A 19,092-nucleotide genomic window follows, 5' to 3' on the forward strand; every position below is an offset into this window, starting at 1 on the left:
GCCTAGGTCACCTGGTCAAATTGTATCTCCTTTTCTTAAACAAGCAGCTATCATTTTGAATCCAGTGATTAAAGCTGCTCCTGGTATGCTGGCGCCTCTTTATTTAATGGCACAAGTCAAATATTTATCAGGTAAGACTAGACCATGTTGTTAAATCCAAAGAAAAAAAATGTACATGCTAAGAAATCATTAGGCTTAAGACTCATTGACAGCTAGAACACATTCTGAAAATTTGGATTAAACTGAGTTAGTACCTTTTGATTTGTGCAGTGTTGTTGTAGCCATGTTGGTTCCAGGATATTAGAGAGAAAAAATGGGTGAGGCTATATTTTTTATTGTCCCAACTTCTGTTGGTGAGAGAGACAAGCTTTTGAACTTACATAGCAGTCTTCTTCAGGTCTGGGACAATCCCACCAACAGAAGTTGGTTCAATAAAAGATATTACCTCACCCACCTTGTCTCTTAGTACATTTTGACATATTACGTTTCTTTGTGTCCCTCAGTTTGTCCAATAAAATTACATTACACCGCAAAATTTGAAACATAGGTGGATTTTGACACTGGCTCATGCAAGTGGCAGTTTTCAAGGGTAGGAGTAGTAAAATGTTTAGGAAATTGTCATTATTTGGTCTATGATAATGAAACTGTGAGAGAAGAAAATATGATCATTAGGAATATGTTCATTATTGGGATTAAACCACTATTTCTCAAAAGTGGAAAAAAGTGGGGGGAAAATGGTAGAATCTGATGAAAATACTACTCCTGTTGCATTTCCAGCTAAATATTCCCTTGGCCTTATGGGCACAGATCCAGTCTCCAGAGGTTGTAATGAAAGAGCAGAAAATGTAAATGACTGCCAATGGCTATATAAGACATTTGTGGCATTGATGTCTGCATTGAATGAGGTGGGTCTCTGTGGGAGCCCTTACTAGCCTGACTGGAAATAGACCATCCTTTAATTAAATTATCTGGTAAAATTCCCCTTTATTTAAAGTTATTCCAAAGCAGTACTGGAGAACAGAAGAACTGGAGAGCTACTTCATTGTTGAAATCGAAGTTGTGACACCACCATATAATCACGGTGGGATATCTTTATTTCACACTGTAAAGCTGAAATGAGATTTTTGCACCTATATGTTGTCACTGAGACTCAACATACTTGTATAGTCCTCCAAAGTATGGGGCTTATATTAGTATAGGCAATAGTTAGAGAGTTTCCCTCTCAAGGGATTTATTATCATTTCTAAATTGATTTAATTGATGCCAAGACACTACAGTGATGAATGTTTTAAAGTAAAAATAATAATAATATAAAAGCATGAGGCAAACATCATAACAATGTCAAGACATCAAACCAGAACTATTTTGTGGTTCTCCCCTGCTCATTAAACATCGTATTTCCAATCTTCTCATCTGGGAAAAAAACAGAAGGTTGTTTCTTCTCTCCTTTGTCATCTCTCCCGTTCTGGTTGCTGGGAGAGAAGTACAGTAATATTCTGGTGATTCTTACTCCAGGAGTCAGAATGCTATTTCCCTGCATCACACAGCAAGACTTCTCTGATTGATGCTCCTTTAACTGCCAGAGACCCAAACAGAGCAAGTGAGTTTTCATCAGATCTGCAAAGTCAGTAAGAACTACATGTAAGACCATGAAGGACACCACAAAGCTATAGAATATATTTGACAAACTGGCACTTTGGACGTGCTCTGTACATCATGTTTTATTTATTTTATGCTCTCATTCTTAAGGAGGAATTATATGCTTCATAGGTTAAAGGCTCTGGTTCTTTTTTCATATGAGATACTGACAGCATCATGACACATATCAGACATTTACATTTACAGAATATTCATGTTGCTCATTTAAGACAGTTCATAAGAAAAGCAGGTCAGAACAAAAGAAAATGGTCAGTTGTTTTTCAGGTGAGTTGGAAAATGCACAGGGTACTCTGCAACGTTGTCTAGATTTGGACCCTACATCAGCAGATGTCCATCTTCTCATGGCCCAGATCTATCTGTCTCAAGGAAATTTCAGAGAGTGTTCTCATTCATTGGAGTTAGGGGTCAGTCATAATTTTCAGGTAAGAGCTAGTACTGCTACAAAAAAATCTTTTTATTGGAAGTATTTGTTCACAATATACAATACACTGTGTGAGTTAATCCCTTATGTGTTGTACTAAACATTTTCCTCTTAGGAAATACCCTTAAGTAACTTACATAGAAGTGAGAAATGCAGATATACTGATACCAGCTTCAGCAGTGGCATACAACACCCTATTTGTTCACTTTTGTATGCTAGTGCTTTCAGAAGAGTTGGTACTCCCCATCCAGTGATCTTTCGTGGCTGTCTCCTTATCACCATATCAAACGTATGGGAGGAGCTACAGTAATTGGTTTGGTCTAATGTCCTGAGAGTGGTCACTTTTCTTCTCTCTATCTGTAGTAACAGATGCCTTCCTAACAAAAAGGGTTAAAGCATTTATGATCTTGAGATATTTTCTTAGTTTTATTTTTGAGTGAACATTCTTGAGTTGAGAGCAATTTATCTATATCAGAAGGACATCTAGTTAGTGTTCCAAGTCAAAGTGGTTTCAGTGCACTTGACAATTCCACAGTATTGGTTTCATGACATGAGAATAGACTTCGAGTACTTGCATAAGTAATCGTTGCAGTATCTGGCTCTGGTTGCAAAGTAACTGAATTTTTATCATGCTCATACAGCATATACTTACTACTTTTGTCAGGTTCGTGATTATCCACTGTATCACTTCATCAAGGCCAGAGCACTGAATAAAGTAGGAGATTATCCAGAAGCCATAAAAATTTTAAAAATGATTATCAGTTTACCTTATATGAAGAAAGGTGAAAGTAAAAAAATCCTTGGTACCAGTATAACAACCAGTGAACGGGTGTCCATATATCTGGAACTTGCAGAAGCACTTCGACTCAATGGGGAACTGGTAAGAAGTTGAATATAAACTACATTTTCAGTAAGGAGAATGTTATAAATAATTTTTTAATTAAAAAGTCAAGAGCCATTCTGATTAGGCAAATCTAGAGTAATGAAACTCGGTAAGGAAAACTAAACTGGCCATACATTAATAGAGCACAACAAGAATGATTTGTAATTTAGATTAAAATATCTCTTGAAAGATGTTGTGAAATTCATTAGGCAGATATGATATTTTATGATTGTAAATTGACCCATAGGAGGCCTTTCTGGGTCTAGTCTGTGTCTGACTTTGTCGGAAAATGAGACATCTAGAAGAAGGTATAGAATCAGTCTTGGGCCTCCCTAAGCAGTTTTGAGGGTGAACTATACTTTTCTTACGCAGTGAAAGAGTCTTAATTTTTCAAACTATAGGGATTTTGAACCCAACAGCACAGTTGTAAATACTCTTCAAAGAAGAAGTCCTTTTGGTATACAGTCCATTTGTTATAGCAAGTTCCTCATATATTTTATATGATGTGACTATACTCTGTACATTTTAGGAACTGTAAAGTTAGTCCAAGTGTCTCATTAGGCTCATAACTTCATTAGGCTATGAAAATTGCCCCGTTCCTTAGCAATACAATGAAGATGATTCCAAATGTCACTGAGGGGATAGTTGATATTTACTTTATCAGTTATCCACTATATATTATGTTATTATTGTATGTAATAATATTGTCCTCTAGACTACTTGCGAGCTACTTGATGGCAATTAATCTGAAAACATGTGTTTATACAGAATATGCCAACATTGTAGTGGTTTCCCCTAACATACTGGGTGAAATTAATTGGAGTTTTGCCATTGACTGCAATGGAGCCAGGATTTCACCCATATTGAGTGTAGTATACCATACATACTAAGTACTTCACTACATAGAACAGACAGTATAAAATAACAAGGGGTTTTATATATATGCAAACAAGTTTTATATATGGATCCTACAACTAATAGCTGAGAAGTTGTGTGACTAAAACTTTCCATCTCACCCTCATAAGGCTATTTAAATATTCCCACAATAAGTAGTCATTCAAAAAAGGCCATTTGTAGTTCTAACTAGAAACAAAAATTGCATGGTACATTTTAATTCATAATTTCAAATTTAAAATACCTATACTAACTGGAAACAGTAGTATATCTGTCATCTTGTGTATTATGTGTGTATACATTGTCCTCAACTTAGTCTAGAGCCTGATCCTGAGACATGCCTTTCACTTTAGTGTGAACTGTAGGCACTCAGAATTTCTTGGAATCAGGGACGGCTCCAGGCACCAGCACGCCAAGCGCGTGCTTGGAATGGCAAGCTGCGGGGGGCGCTCTGCTGGTCGCCATGAGGGCGGCAGGCAGGTTGCCTTTGGTGGCGTGCCTGCGGAGGGTCCGCTGGTCCCGCCGCTTCGGCCGACCTCCCGCAGGCATGCCACCGAATCCGCGGGACCGGGGACCTCCCTCAGGCAAGCCGCCGAGGGCAGCCTGCCTGCAGTGCTTGGGGCGGCAAAATACCTAGAGCCGCCCCTGCTTGGAATCAAGTGATTAGAATGTGCACTCCTTTGGGCATAGTCCATAGTGTGTCCTCATAGACTCATAGACTTTAAGGTCAGAAGGAACCGTTATGATCATCTAGTCTGACCTCCTGCACAATGCAGGCCACAGAATCTCACCCACCCACTCTTGTAACAAACGCCTAACCTATGTTCGAGTTATTGAAGTCTTCAAATTGTGGTTTGAAGACCTCAAGCTGCAGTGAATCCTCCAGCAAGTGACCCGTGCCCCATGCTGCAGAGGAAGGCTAAAAACCTCCAGGGCCTCTGCCAATCTGCCCTGGAGGAAAATTCCTTCCCGACCCCAAATATGGTGATCAGTTAAACCCTGAGCATGTGGGCAAGACTCACCAGCCAGCACCCAGGAAAGAATTCTCTGTAGTAACTCAGATCCCCTGTAGTGCTCATTAAATTATGTGTATTAAAACTTGTCATCAGTTATTTAACTGAGATATGTGGCAACTGCAATAAATCCAAAATGAACTGCATTCTGACACTCTTAACAAAATCAGGAGAATAGACAACGAAGAAAGTCTCATGATTTGTTGGTGCCTTTTTTCCTTGGGTAATAATAGCACCAACAGCTTCCAGTGTCATTCTTGACTCCTCATGGAGAATTAGTCTATGCAGTTGTGAAGTGCTGAAGATTCCCTCTCTTGCCAATTAAAATATATATTGCTCATGAGAAAGTTTGCCATTAGAGTTGGGACAAATTGGTTAATTGAAATAAAGCATCTCCAAATAAAAGGGAATTAGGTTGAATATTTCCACTAAATAACCTACTTTCAAGTTGGTGTCTGCTATTCAAAGGTAGCTAGCACATATTGTCTGAAATAGTTACATAATTTACAAAGGAGATAACTATTGCTTATATATAGTAAATTTAAAAAATAGAATATATCACAAACATTCAAGTTACTCAGTTATAAATTAGCTGAATAAATCCTAAACTTTATCAATAGTTCTCTTTTTTGCTTAAGGAAACACTTTTATTCAATGCCAGGTATACCATTGCATGCTGTCAGACTTTAAAGCATCACACTGTTCTTTATTTGTATTGCAGTAGTGCCTAGAGACACCAGTCATAGACCAGAATCCCACTGTAGTAAGCACTGTACAAACACACAACCAAAAGATAGTACATGCCCCGAGGAGCTTGCAACAGGGCCACCCAGAGTGGGGGGCAAGTGGGGCAATTTGCCCCGGGCCCCGCAGGGGCCCCCATGAGAGTTTTTCAGGGCCCCTGGAGCGGGGTCCTTCACTTGCTCCAGGGGCCCCAGAAAACTCTCGCAGGGCCCAGGCCCCCAGAGCTGCTTCTGCTCTGGGTCTTCAGTGGCGGGGAACCCCCCGCTGCCGAATTACCGCCAAAGCGGGACCCGCCGTCGAAGTGCCGGGTCCCGCTTCGGTGGTAATTCGGCGGCGGGGGTCCCCGCTGCGGGTCTTCAGGGCACTTTGGCGGCGGATCCCGGAGCAGAAGGACCCCCCGCCGCCGAATTACTGCCGAAGTGGGGGCCCCCCGCCGCCGAAGACCCCAGGCCCCCGGAATCCTCTGGGCGGCCCTGGCTTGCAATCTAAGTACAAGACTGAATATATGGATACAACAAACAGACAGGGGAAACAAAAGGGAACTGTGAAGCATGATTAGCATGAAAACTGATTAGCATGAAAAGAAAAGTAATGGTCACACTGTTTGCAATATTAGGGTTTTGGATTCAATTGAACCTCCAGTTGAATCTGAAATGAAAATGGGTTTGGCAAGCCCAACTGCTTTAAAATGAAATACATTTTGCACCAGCTAACCCTTTGACAGTAATAGAGTAATTTAGTTACAAGTTTACTTATTTTTTAATATTCCAGCATGAAGCTACTAAAATTATGCAGGATGCCATTCATGAAGTTAGTGGAACTCCAGAGGAAATCCGCATCACTGTTGCTAATGTAGATTTGGCTCTCAGTAAAGGGGAAGTGGAAATAGCGCTAAGCATGCTGAGAAATATCACCCCAAGCCAGCCATATTATACTGAGGTTAAAGAAAAGATGGCTCAGATATACCTTCAGATACGGAAGGATAAGAGACTATACATTGGATGTTATTGGTAATATTGTTTAAGATTAATTCTGTTAAAAATGTTTACATTTTCAAATATTTTTATTTTAAAAAGATGGTGGCTTTATATACAGAAAAAATGATGACAATATAGAGCAAAACCAATTTCAGAGCCTTTTGGAAGCATAGTCTAGGAGTTAAAGTACAGAACTGTGAATCCAGAAAACGCGGTCCATTTCCACAAGTCACTTTTTTATTTCAGTGTTGTTTGTCATAATCATTCATATTTTTGTTAAGATAACAAGACCTCTGTGTATCTTGGAGGAAAGAGAAAAAATTAGAAATAGCTGAGAATCTTAAGGAAATACATTAATATTTAAAAATACCAAACAAACGTTATGACAAAATATTATGCTAAATAGTTGGGGTCAGATTGTGCCACCTTTTTTCATCCTGAGTACTGCCTTACTCCACAGGTGGTACTACTGAAAACAAAAATCAATTTTTGGAGTAAGTTAGTACTCAGTGTGAGTACGGATGGCAGAATTTGCCACTTAATCACTAGCCAACAGTAAATATTTCCCTCAAAATTTGCATTAAGGGTCAGATATTTCTATTTCAGAACTAGCATTTTCTTTATTGAAAGAGGCTTTCATCTTCAGCTAAAGAAGACAAAAAAAATTTTCTGTCATCAGAAACATAAAATACTTACTGATTTTGACTATTGGATAACATCCGTTTTATGGAGAAAAGAACTGAAGTGGGGAAGACTAAATGCCAGTTTCCGTCACTCTCATACAGAGTATGGCCTTCCTCCAAAATTAGACCGCTCAGTCAATAGGACTGCTCGCAGAGAGGTCAATGATGTCTTTGCCATTAGCCCTGTGTTATGGGCAGTGCTTTGCTGTGTTGCCCCAGGAGCAGCTTGAGCAGGCAACAGTGATTTGCAGAGAGAGCATTCTGTATGGAGGCTGTACCCAATGCAGCATATGCTCCCTGAAGCATCAAGCACACCCACAGTGTTTGTCATGTTGGGAGAGCAGAGCTAAGGCTCTGACCGCTCTCTGCTCCCTCTGGCTCACCTGCATGGTTAGCCTGCATCACCTCCCATGCTAATAATGATGATTAAGGTAAATAGCAACAGGAGCACGAGGGAGCATCATGCACTCCCTCATACCATCCCATTGCCTGGGTCACAGTTTGGCTCAGAGTAAGATACTATTCAAAATGAGAAAAGGGGGCAGAATCTGAACCTACAAAAATAAAAGTAGACATCAGGATTCTATGATTAAATGATTATATATCCCAAGTGATAAATCATTCATTTAACAGCTTTCTGCTGTCACACAAATGGCAAAATCCTCAGTCCAGCACCTCTTATAACTGAAAGAGATTTTACATAATCATTGTAATGAATTTCCATACACATTAAAAGCATTAGAGAAATGCACTAAATGATGTTCAGAATATTATTTTTTTTCTATATTGAGAACTGAACCTTGGCATGTGGTTTCTCATTGATAATGTGAGTAATCCATGTAAACAGGCCACATACTATGTTTGCCCAGATGCACTAGCTTGCATCAGTATATTGCATCTTGTCTTCATTCAGATTGTGCAAACATTTTGGGACAGTGGCTGTTGAAGTCATTGGAGCTACTCTGACTTACACCAGCTCAAGTTCTTGCTCTGTTTTTTTAAATGACAGAACTGACTTTATTTTCTGGAGGGTTCATATATTTTTCTTACATTTCATGCATTAGATTTCAAAATTTGTCTCTTATTGTTTCTTGATTCTAAATGTTGTTCTTACTTTTTTTTTATAGCGAACTGTGTGAACAATTGCCAAGTCCTCATACTAGCCTTCTCTTGGGAGATGCCTACATGAATATTCAAGAGGTTAGTATAAATGTGTTTAATAAATCTGTAGTAATTCAAACAAAAATACATTTAACTGAAAAAGCTGGATTTAAATAATAATAATCAGTTAATAACTAGTACTTATATAACATACAATAAATGTTGCTGAATCATTGGCAAAAATATTCCTAATTGCTAATATTACACATAAAAATAACTCCCACTTCTGTCACTTACTTTTAGCCAGACAAAGCTGTGGAAGTATACGAAGCAGCTCAAAGAAAGAATCCTTTAGATGCAACACTGGCCAGAAAAATTGGACAAGCATATGTGAAAACTCATCAATATAGCAAGGTCTTGAAAACAAAGGATTTCTTTTATTCATTGAACACTTAAATCATAAGAACAAAGAGAAATAATTAAATTGAATAGACGACAGACGTTATAAATGAATGTTTCATTTTGACCTACTGTAATTCTGTATTTGGCGTACTATATTGACATTTTAAAATTTCCTTGTAGGCTATTAATTATTATGAAGTAGCTCTAAAGATGAGTAAGCAGGACTTCTTGTGCCATGATCTTGCTGAACTCCTCCTCAAACTCAAGAAGTTTAACAAGGCAGAAAGAGTTCTGAATCAAGCTATGGAGCATGACTCTGGTAGCATTATTCATCCTTTCTATTAATTTTGCTCTGTATAGGATCAAAGCCTGTGAATCATTTACAGTATATAACATTAATTTCTTCATAAATAAGTATTCTTGTTAATTATATTTCTAGACTGAGTACACTTACACAAGCTTCCAATAAATATTTAAATTGCCTTGCATGAGGGCACTCTCCCAGGCTTTGGTTTACACATTTGTGGGTGGCACAAAAATACTTCATTATATACTCCAAATATCAGTTCTTGTTTCTGATATCCAGAAAAATGTCAGACTAGAGAGATAACTTATTACCATTTTTAATCTTTCAGTTAATGACTTGCCTTCCATGATGAAGGATGTCAAGAGCTTGCTTTTACTAGCAAAGGTTTACAAAAACAATAAAAAAGAAGAAGCGATGGGAACTTTGAACAAGGTAATTCATGAGGTTATACAAGCCATATACAACGCTAGAGATCTTCCCTAATCATTTATCAGTAGAAATAGCTTAAGTTCTTCTTTGAGTAGATGCAGCTGTGTATCCCGCTTAGGGTGCTGAAGCCACAGAATTTTGCCTAGCAGTACCTGTAGGAGCGCAGTGCTCACTCCTTGTGGCTTTAGCCCCTCCCCTGGCTATATGAAGTGACGGCACCACCCTGACCCCACCTCAGTTCCTTCTCACTGTCTGTGGCTGGAGCTGGAGCTCTGGGTGATTTTCACCTCACAATCCCTTCTCAGTTTCTGAGAGTCTTCTCTGTACATAGTTGTATAGTCAGTTAGTACCCTACTTAGTGTTAGTATAGTTATTTGGCCTGTGTGATGCGCTTATCATGGTTGAAGTGCGACCTGTCTTATGAGCAGTCGATCCCGATCAGTGGTCCCCACACAAGGTTCTTGCTCTGTTTGGGTGAGGTTCTTGTCAAGGAGCAGTGTTTGGTTTGTAAATCGTTCACAAAAAGGACTCAGGTGGCTAGAGACCATTTGCCTAAGAAGCACCTCCCGAACAGGCCAGGAGGCCTGTTTTGGCACTGAGGCTTGCGTCAGATCGGCGGTTGCCTTTGGGCTTGGTGAGTGATGCCACTCCATGTTCTGGGGCTGGCATCTCTCCCAAGAGATGGAGAATCCATTTGCCCTCCTCAGGTGCTCCAAGGAAAAGGTCTGATAAAGCCAATTGGGACCACTCCAAGTCTTATGAAGACTCTTCCTCTTTATCTAAGAAGTGTATGGACCAGTACCGTACTATTGCCAGCACACAGGATGGAACAGATCCTTTGGACTGCTGCATGGTACCACATTAGAGACATGCGAGAGTCCATACCGTAGATTCCACTTCCAGTCATGGGGCTTCCGTTCAGTCCAGTATTGACAATACTAATGCCAGCATTGTCTGTTTCCATGCTGGTGGCATACCAGGTGGCAGCAGATCTACTCTGCCTATTGGTTCCGTACTTCCCACTCATCCAGGACTTTGCTGGGGTTACAGCATCCGCAACCTTGTTGGAAACATCTGGGCATGTCACAGAGCCTCAGGGTCCATCAGCAATGCAGCCTGGTCTCCCTCACCACAGACTGCAGAGTTGAGGCCAGTGTCGGGCCCAGTACCAAGGACCTGCTTGGTACTGGTGCACTCTTCAGCACTGATGTTGTCTTAAGAACATAAGAACGGCCATACTGGGTCAGACCAAAGGTCTGTCTAGCCCAGTATCCTGTCTTCCAGCAGTGGCCGATGCCAGGTGCCCCAGAGGGAATGAACAGAACAGGTAATCACCAAGTGATCCATCCCCTGACACCCATTCCCAGCTTCTGGCAAACAAAGGCTAGGGACACCATCTCTGCCAATCCTGGCTGATAACCATTGATGGACCTATCCTCCATGAATGTATCTAGTTGTTTTTTTAAACCCTGTTATAGTCTTGGCCTTCACAACATCCTCTGGCAAGGAGTTCCACAGGTTGACTGTGCGTTGTGTGAAAAAATACTTCCTTTTGTTTGTTCCTGCTGCCTATTAATTTGATTTGGTGGCCCTTAGTTCTTGTGTTGTGAGAGGGAGTAAATAACACTTCCTTATTTACTTTCTCCACACCAGTCATGATTTTATAAATCTCTACCATATCCCCACTTAGTCATCTCTTTTCCATGCTGAAAAGTCCCAGTCTTATTAATCTCTCCTCGTATGGCAGCCATTCCATACCCCAATAATTTTTGTTCCCCTTTTCTGAACCTTTTCCAATTCCAATATATCTCTTTTGAGATGGGGTGACCACATCTGCACGTAGTATAAGATGTGGGCGTACCATGGATTTATATAGAGGCAATATGATATTTTCTTGTCTTATTATCTGTCCCTTTCTTAATGATTCCCACTATGTTGGGATTTAATCTATCCCTTTCTTAATGATTCTCCAACCTTCTGGTATTATCAATTCGGCCTCCTATATCTCTTCCTCTTCATCCAGATCTCCCTACTCAGTGTTATGGTCAGATCTTGCATTCTGCCTTCGGTTCTCTCACTTTGTGGATGATCCATGGTTAAATGTGTTGGAAGAACAATATTTTGGAGGCTGTTCGATGGGTTTTACTTTACAACAGGAAACCCACTACCACATTACCCATTTGGCTAAATGGGAATGTTTTCAGTGTGCTCATTGTCTGGCAGGGTTCAACTAATGTTAACTGGCATTCAGGACATTTTGGGGTACTTGTTGCACCTTCAGGCTTCAGGTCTTGCACTCAGTTTGAAGGTCCACCTGGCTAAGATTTTGGCATTTCATCTGCTCATCCAGGGGAGGTTGGTATTTTTGAATGCCATGGTAGCAAAGTTCTTGAAAGGAGCCTTTGTCTCCACACACCAGTGAGAAAACTGGTTCCTTTGTGAGATCTCAGTATGATTTTAGTAGCTCTGATGGGACCTGCGTTCGAGTTTTAGACATTTTTTCTTTTCTATGTAAAAAGACTCTTCCTGCTGGCTTTGACATACAGTTGCAGGCTTTGATGGCAGAGCCTCCTTATATGCAATTCTCTAAAGACAAAATGACCTTGTAACCACACCCTAAGTTTTTATCTAAAGTGATGTCTTAATTTCACCTCAACCAGGCAGTGTATCTACCTGAGTTCTGTCCTAAGTCGCCTTCAGCCCTGAAGGAGGAGCATCTTCATTTGCTGGATGTCTGGCGCTGCCTCGCCTTTTACCTGGACAGGACTAAACCATTTCGTACTTCACCTGGTCTGTCTGTGTTGTATGCAGACTGGATGAAGGGACAGGCAATCTCTTCGCAGATGGTCTGCAGGTGGATAACTTCCTGCATCAAGACTGCATATGAAATAGCATGAGCAATGCCCCTCAAAGGGTGCAAGCTCACTCTACAAGGACACAGGCTACACTGATGGTATTTTTAAGTGATGTGTCAGTATTGGACATTTGAAGAGCCACCACTTAGTCATCTGTGCATACGTTTACCAAGGATTATGCCATTACTGCAGCATCCAGAGCAGATGTGAACTTTGGTAGAGCAGTTCTGCAGTCCATGTTTAAGTAGACTCTGGGCCCCATCTCCTGCAGGTACTGCTTGTGAGTCACCTAAGTGGAATACACGACAAATCTACTCAAAGAAAAAGAAACAGTTACTGTAACTGTGGTTCTTCAACATGTGATGCAGAAGTGTCTTTAGGGTGACCAGATGTCCCGATTTTTATAGGGACAGTCCCGATTTTGGGGTCTTTTTCTTATATAGGCTCCTATTACCTGTCCCGATTTTTCACACTTGCTGTCTGGTCACCCTACGTGTATTCCACAATCCAATCCATCTGAATCAGGGTCTATACTCTTGAAATTCAGTGCAAAGGAATTGAGGGGGCTGGGACTTGCCACCTCATATAGCCAGGGGAAGTGCTATGGCCACAAGGCACAAGCACTGCCTTCCTACAGGTACTGCTAGGCAAAATTCTCTGGCTCCAGTGTGCTAGGCACACCCACACCTAAGTGGAATACATGTCTGCATCACATCTCAAAGGACCACAGTTACAGCAACTAACCATTTCTTCCAAGGTTGTTGTTCTTTTTTCAGAGATGTTGAACATTTGCAACTTCCATTGACTTTACCCAGAGTTGTAGTGCTCAGTTCTTCTGAAAACCAGACCGTCATTGTGTAGCTCAAATTATTCACTTTACACTTCAGTAAATATGGAATTTTGCTATGGGCCTTGGATAGATTCATTACCTCCTTTTTTGAGCCTTGTCCTAACTAGTATTTATGCTCTAATACCTCCCAGTTCTTAAGGATTCTACTATTACGACTTAGGTTGGCAGGCAATTGTAATTTTATTGTCACAGGCTATAAGGGATTAAATATATTCCCATTTGCCTACTCTGCCATCTCTTAAACAACATAGGATAATGGGGAAAATTCTTTGGTGGTATAACACAAACAGAGAATTTGGCCCAATATTTTTCCCCATTATCAGCCCCATATTGAAAATCTTTTCCCATAACCTTATTTCTATATACGATTCCTTCTATTTGTCTGTTTTCTTTAGGTGGTTTTATTATATTGTTGTGTGCTTATAATATTTTAAAAAGTTATTGTGAATTATTAGGCAGTGCCCTGAGCACCTTGGCATGATCAGTGGGTCTAAAATTAATGGGGAATCTCCACTTAGTCAGTGAATCCACCATAAAGAATCATCTCAGTTATCATAAAATTATATGTTCTTATGATATATTATGTTGAAGAAAAATGTGTCCATCAAACTTACAGCTAGAATCATTTGGTACTATAAGTATAGGCCTTTGGTAAAATTCACCCCTGTGCTAGGGACAGCACAGGCCTATCCACCACTTAGATCCCACTGATTTTGTGCTGCCTTTCTAAACATGGATGAATTTCATCCCTTAAGAATATTCACCTGTTACATGGTAAAAGAGAAGATGCACCAAGCCATTGCCTACAGTAGTTAACTGTATGCACCAGAAAATGAAAAGTCTATAAGAAACAAGAGTAATTTAACCAACTAACATAAAATCCAACATTGCAAAATATTAAGAGAACCTAATTACCTTAAAAAAGGAAAGTAGCTTCAGAGAATGAAATGAAAATTGGATTTACAATATAACAAAAACCTTTTTGAAACATCTTAAGTAATTTAGCAAGTATAATTTTTAGACCTCCTGCTGCCCAACAAAATTATGAAAAACTTTTAAAATAGTTACTCCATTACTGTTTGAGTTATAATTTCTCTTCGAATATTTGTTTATTCCATAAGGCCTGTGACATACAGTTGAGAATACTGAAGCGTATTCCTCTGGAACAACCTGAATTGATCCCTTCTCAGAAGCAGCTGACATCATTGATCTGCGTACAGTTTGCTGAGCAATACCTAATCGAGAAAGACTATGTACAAGCTGTTAAATGGTATAAAGATGCACTATGTTATACTCAGACAGATAGTAAAGTAAGTATTGTATTAAATCCAAGTCAGTATCTGTTCAAGAATACTTTCAGTGCACATTAAGTTGAAAAAATAGTTATGTTAGCCACTTTGTTGTTTAAGGGGTATGATGAAAATATGTTTCAATATTTAGAATATAAAAAGTACTGTGAGTGAATTCTTAAACATGCATTTCAGCAGAACAGCAACCAGAAAAAAACAAATACATGCAAGGAGGAAATATTGGTCCAGGCTCTTATTAGTACTTTTTCATTTATTTATTTTATAAAATTCATCCAGTTACAAAAAGACATGGAGCATGTACAATAAAAACAAACAAACAAACAAAACAAACCAGTTGTTTTTTAAAGAGAAATTAAATGACAACTGCTACCTCCAGGAAAAAAAAAGCCCTTTCCTATTATACATTTTTCTTAAACTTCTGAAGCACATATTTCTATTAGCAACAAAGAGAGGGCCCAGCCCCATAAGATTTACATGTGCAAAACTCCCATTACAATTTTGAGGGTTAGATTCTCAGGTTCACTAAGCAGTACAACATGGCCTTGAATATGATGATGAATTCCCTCTGTGCACGCAGAACCTCAATTGAAGTCCATGGGAATTTTGCCAAGTTAGATGCCAATGTTCCCTTTCTGCAAGAAGGGTGCAGTGATGAGCACAACTTTGGGATGCTGTACACACTCAATTTCATAGTTTCATAGATTCCAGGGCCAGAAAGGGCCACTGTTGTCATCTAGTCTGATCTCCTCTATAACACAGACCATAGAACTTCCCCACAATAATTCCTATAGCAGATCTCTTAGGAAAAACATCCAATCTTGTTTAAAAATTGCCAGTGATAGAGAATCTACCATGACCCTTGGTAAACTATTCCAATGATTAATTACTCTCATTGTTAAAAATGTGTGCCTTATTTCCAGTCTGAATTTGCCTCGCTTCAGCTTCCAGCCATTGGATCATGTTAGACCTTTCTCTGCTACATTAAAAAAACAATTATCAAATATTTGTACCCCATTTAGGTTCTTATAGACTGTAATCAAGTCACCTCTTAGCCTTCTTCCCTTTGTCACCCCTTCAACTGACTTCACTTGGAGCGGATGGCACTCAGGCATGTCACAGGATCAAGCATCTGCAACTTCCATTTAAATGAGAACAACATGCATGTTTTCCTGGAGTAAATCACACTCATTTTCAAAGGTTGCATGACATGTACTGTGACTTTTCTGTCACTGTTTTGCCCCACATCAACTGGAGCTGTTTATTTCTAAGAGAAATAATGTTATTGCCATCATTTGGGACAGTTAAAACTAGACAAGACAAAGCACTGAAGAGCATACTAGTGTGTGGAGCATTCCGCTTTGTCAGGAGGATGGTGTAAATGTTATTATGGGACAAATTTATCTCTGAGGTCACTTCACTGAAATCTTTTCCATCTCTGAAATAGGATTCTGAATCAAGAAAGAAAAGAAAATGACTCTCGATATCAATTACACTGATCACTGAAATATTTCCCTTCTTTAATTACTTGTCCTTATTCTCCCAGGTACTATTGCAGTTGGCTCGTCTTTATTTGGCGCAAGGAGATATCGAGTCATGTGAACATCATTGTGCTCTGCTTCTTCAAGATGACAATTGCAATGAAATTGCAACAATGGTATAAATGGGTAAAATTTAATCATCTATAGACCAGACTAAAGAATTTGTTTTCAATGTTTAGGCTATTCTAAAGACATTCCTCTGTGTATTGGCCTAATATGTCTTATGTCCAAGAAGCTACACTGCAATTGATAGCAAAATAGGTTGAATCTACTAAGAAACGTTTTCCATGAAGAATCAGAGGAAAGGAAGGTAAGGGGAAAGTGAAAGGCAAATGCATACCTCCCAAAAAGCATTCTGCATAAGAGCAGAAAAAATATTTAGCATATACTTACCTATGAGTAATGGTGAAGTGTTTTGTTTTCTTTTTTTGAGGGTAATCTTATACTTCTATCAATTTAGCCCAGAGCAAAGTTTCTCTGATTTGCAGTTCAGTCCATGTTTCACATGGCACTAAGTGTCATGTCAGTGTTGTATTGCATATAAATAGGATACATGGCTTGTTTACATTGTGGATGAATGTGCTATAGCAGAGGTGATTTCTAAAGTGCACTAATGTGTTGCACATTAAGTGGTCTGTGTATACCCTGCTGGTGCACACTAAAAGGTTCCCTAGTGTGCTTTAATGTAGTGCTGTTTCAAACAGCACTATGTTCCTGTGCACCAGCAGGGTCTAAACAGATCAATTAATGTGAGCACATTAGTGTGGCTGAGATACCACACCCTTGTAGAGCCCATTTCCCCTCCAGATAGACAAGCCCTGAGTCAGTAGATGAAATGGGACACCTGAAAATGAGTTTGGATCCCCTCCAAAAGTGCAGTTTACTACATGATAATTCTGTATGGTTATTATTACTTGTTTCATTATGTCTTTTAATTCGTAATGTTGAAAGATACCCTTCGATATTATTCAAAATAACAGTTCAAGAAAAAACAAAGCCAGCAGCAAACACTCAGATAAACATTCACCCTTCTTCTACCCTTTTTCTTTCTACCTTTCCCCATCCCCTTCATTTTCAGCCTTCTTCAACTCTGCCAGCTTTATAGGTTTTCTCTGAATCTCAAAACTCTTGAATGTGGGATTCAGTCTAGAATAGCAGGGTATACCTTATTACTGAAGTGTATGTTTTAGCCATGTGATGGATCAATCAGTGCAGTAACTACTTGTACCAGGAACAACTCGCTTGAAGAATTCAGTCCCAACACAGGCACTGATCCCCTAAACACATACACATGTGAGTTACCTTAATGGAAGTTTTCTTTGAATTAAGTATAACAGTAGTAAAGTAGTAGTAAAGTAGCCATTGTGTTATTTATTTCAATATTAAATTCAGGTTTTTTTGTATTGGCTCCCATTACATTTATTACACTTCATTTAGTATGCTGAAGATTTTCATTGTGACAATACCAAACTGCATGGTGGAAGCTGTCTCTGGTGAAGCTGGAGATTTTGGCAGCTTGGGATGGGACAGTCGGGCATTTGGGCTCCTGGAGAGGCAGCTTGGGGCAGGGGGATAAGAACGGCCATACTGAGTCAGACCCATGGCCCATCTAGCCCGGTATCCTGTCTTCTAACAATGGCCAGTGCTAGGAGCTTCGGAGAGAATAAACAGAACAGGGCAATTTCAAGTGATCCATCCCCAGTCAGCCAATCCCAGCTCATGGAAGTCAGATGTTTAGGGACACCCGGAGCATGGGGTTATGTCCCTGACCTTCTTGGCTAATAGCCATTGATGGACCTATCCTCAATTAATTTATCTAATTATTTTTGGTATCCAGTTATATTTTTGGTATCCAGTTATATTTTTGGCCTTCACAACATCTCATTGCACAAGTTCCACAGGATGAATGTGTGTTGTTGTGTGAAGAAGTACTTCCTTTTATTTGTTTTAAACCTGCTACGTATTAATTTCATTGGGTGACCCCTGGTTCTTGTGTTCTATGAAGTGGTAAATAACACTTCTCCATTCACTTTCTGTGCACCATTCATGATTTTATAGACCTCTGTCATATCTCCGCTTAGTTGTCTCTCTTCTAAACTGAACAGTTCCAGTCTTTTTAATCTCTCCTCATATGGAAGTTGTTCCATACCCCTAATAATTTCTGTTGCCTCTCTCTGTACCTTTTCCAATTCTAATATATCTTTTTAGAGATGGGGCAACCAGAACTGCATTCAGAATTCAAGGTTTGGGCATGCCATGTATTTATATAATGGCATTATGCTATTTTCTGTTTTATTATCTATTCCTTTCCTAATGGTTCCTAACATTGTGTTATTTGTTGTTGTTTTTTTGACTGCCACTGCATATTGAACAGATGTTTTCAGAGAACTGTCCATGATGACTCCAAGATCTGTTTCTTGAGTGGTAACAGCTAATTTAGACCCCATCATTTTGTGTGTTTAGTAGGATTTTTTTCCCCCATGTGCATTACTTTGCACTTATCAACATTGAATTTCATCTGCCATTTTATTGCCCAGCCACCCAGTTTAATGAGCTCCCTCTGTAGCTCTTCACATTTAGCTTTGGACTTAACTATCTTGAGTAATTTTGTAACATCTGCAAATTTTGCCACCTCACTGTTCACCCCCTTTTCCAGATAATTTATGAATATGTTGAACAGTACAGGTCCCAGTAGAGATCCTTGGGAGACCCTGCTCTAATGATCTTTGCGTTCATTAAATAACAAACCGGTCAATGAGAAAGGAATAAAACTTTAATAAACTGGAGAGCATCTTTGGTGAACTGCTGCACACATCCATGCGATGTTCCCACCCCCTGCCTTCAGGGCACATCTCTAAATTCCGGAGCATTTCTAAATTATTATCTTCTACAAACATATCTCTATACCTGCTATTTACCTCTCTCCACTGTGAAAACTGACCATTTATTCCTACCCTTTGTTTTCTATCTTTTAACCAGCTGCTGATCCATGAGAGGATCTTTCCTCTTAACTATGACTGCTTAGT

At 39.5% G+C, this 19,092-nt stretch overlaps 1 protein-coding gene across 4 annotated transcripts in view; it reads left to right on the forward strand.

Moving 5' to 3' along the window:
- The window catches only part of TTC21A (tetratricopeptide repeat domain 21A), a 63,793-nt gene that overhangs the window by 28,336 nt on the left and 16,365 nt on the right, over nt 1-19,092 (forward strand). For all 4 annotated transcript variants that reach the window (XM_045003636.1, XM_045003635.1, XM_045003637.1 and 1 more), the window contains 10 exons: nt 2-131; nt 1,924-2,081; nt 2,745-2,960; nt 6,386-6,624; nt 8,402-8,474; nt 8,679-8,789; nt 8,958-9,096; nt 9,413-9,516; nt 14,340-14,528; nt 16,072-16,182. In XM_045003636.1, the coding sequence (XP_044859571.1) occupies nt 2-131; nt 1,924-2,081; nt 2,745-2,960; nt 6,386-6,624; nt 8,402-8,474; nt 8,679-8,789; nt 8,958-9,096; nt 9,413-9,516; nt 14,340-14,528; nt 16,072-16,182 (1,470 nt within the window). The remainder of the gene's footprint in view (nt 1; nt 132-1,923; nt 2,082-2,744; nt 2,961-6,385; nt 6,625-8,401; nt 8,475-8,678; nt 8,790-8,957; nt 9,097-9,412; nt 9,517-14,339; nt 14,529-16,071; nt 16,183-19,092) is intronic.

The sequence above is a fragment of the Mauremys mutica genome, chromosome 2, assembly GCF_020497125.1.
Source record: "Mauremys mutica isolate MM-2020 ecotype Southern chromosome 2, ASM2049712v1, whole genome shotgun sequence".
Lineage (NCBI taxonomy): Eukaryota > Metazoa > Chordata > Testudines > Geoemydidae > Mauremys > Mauremys mutica.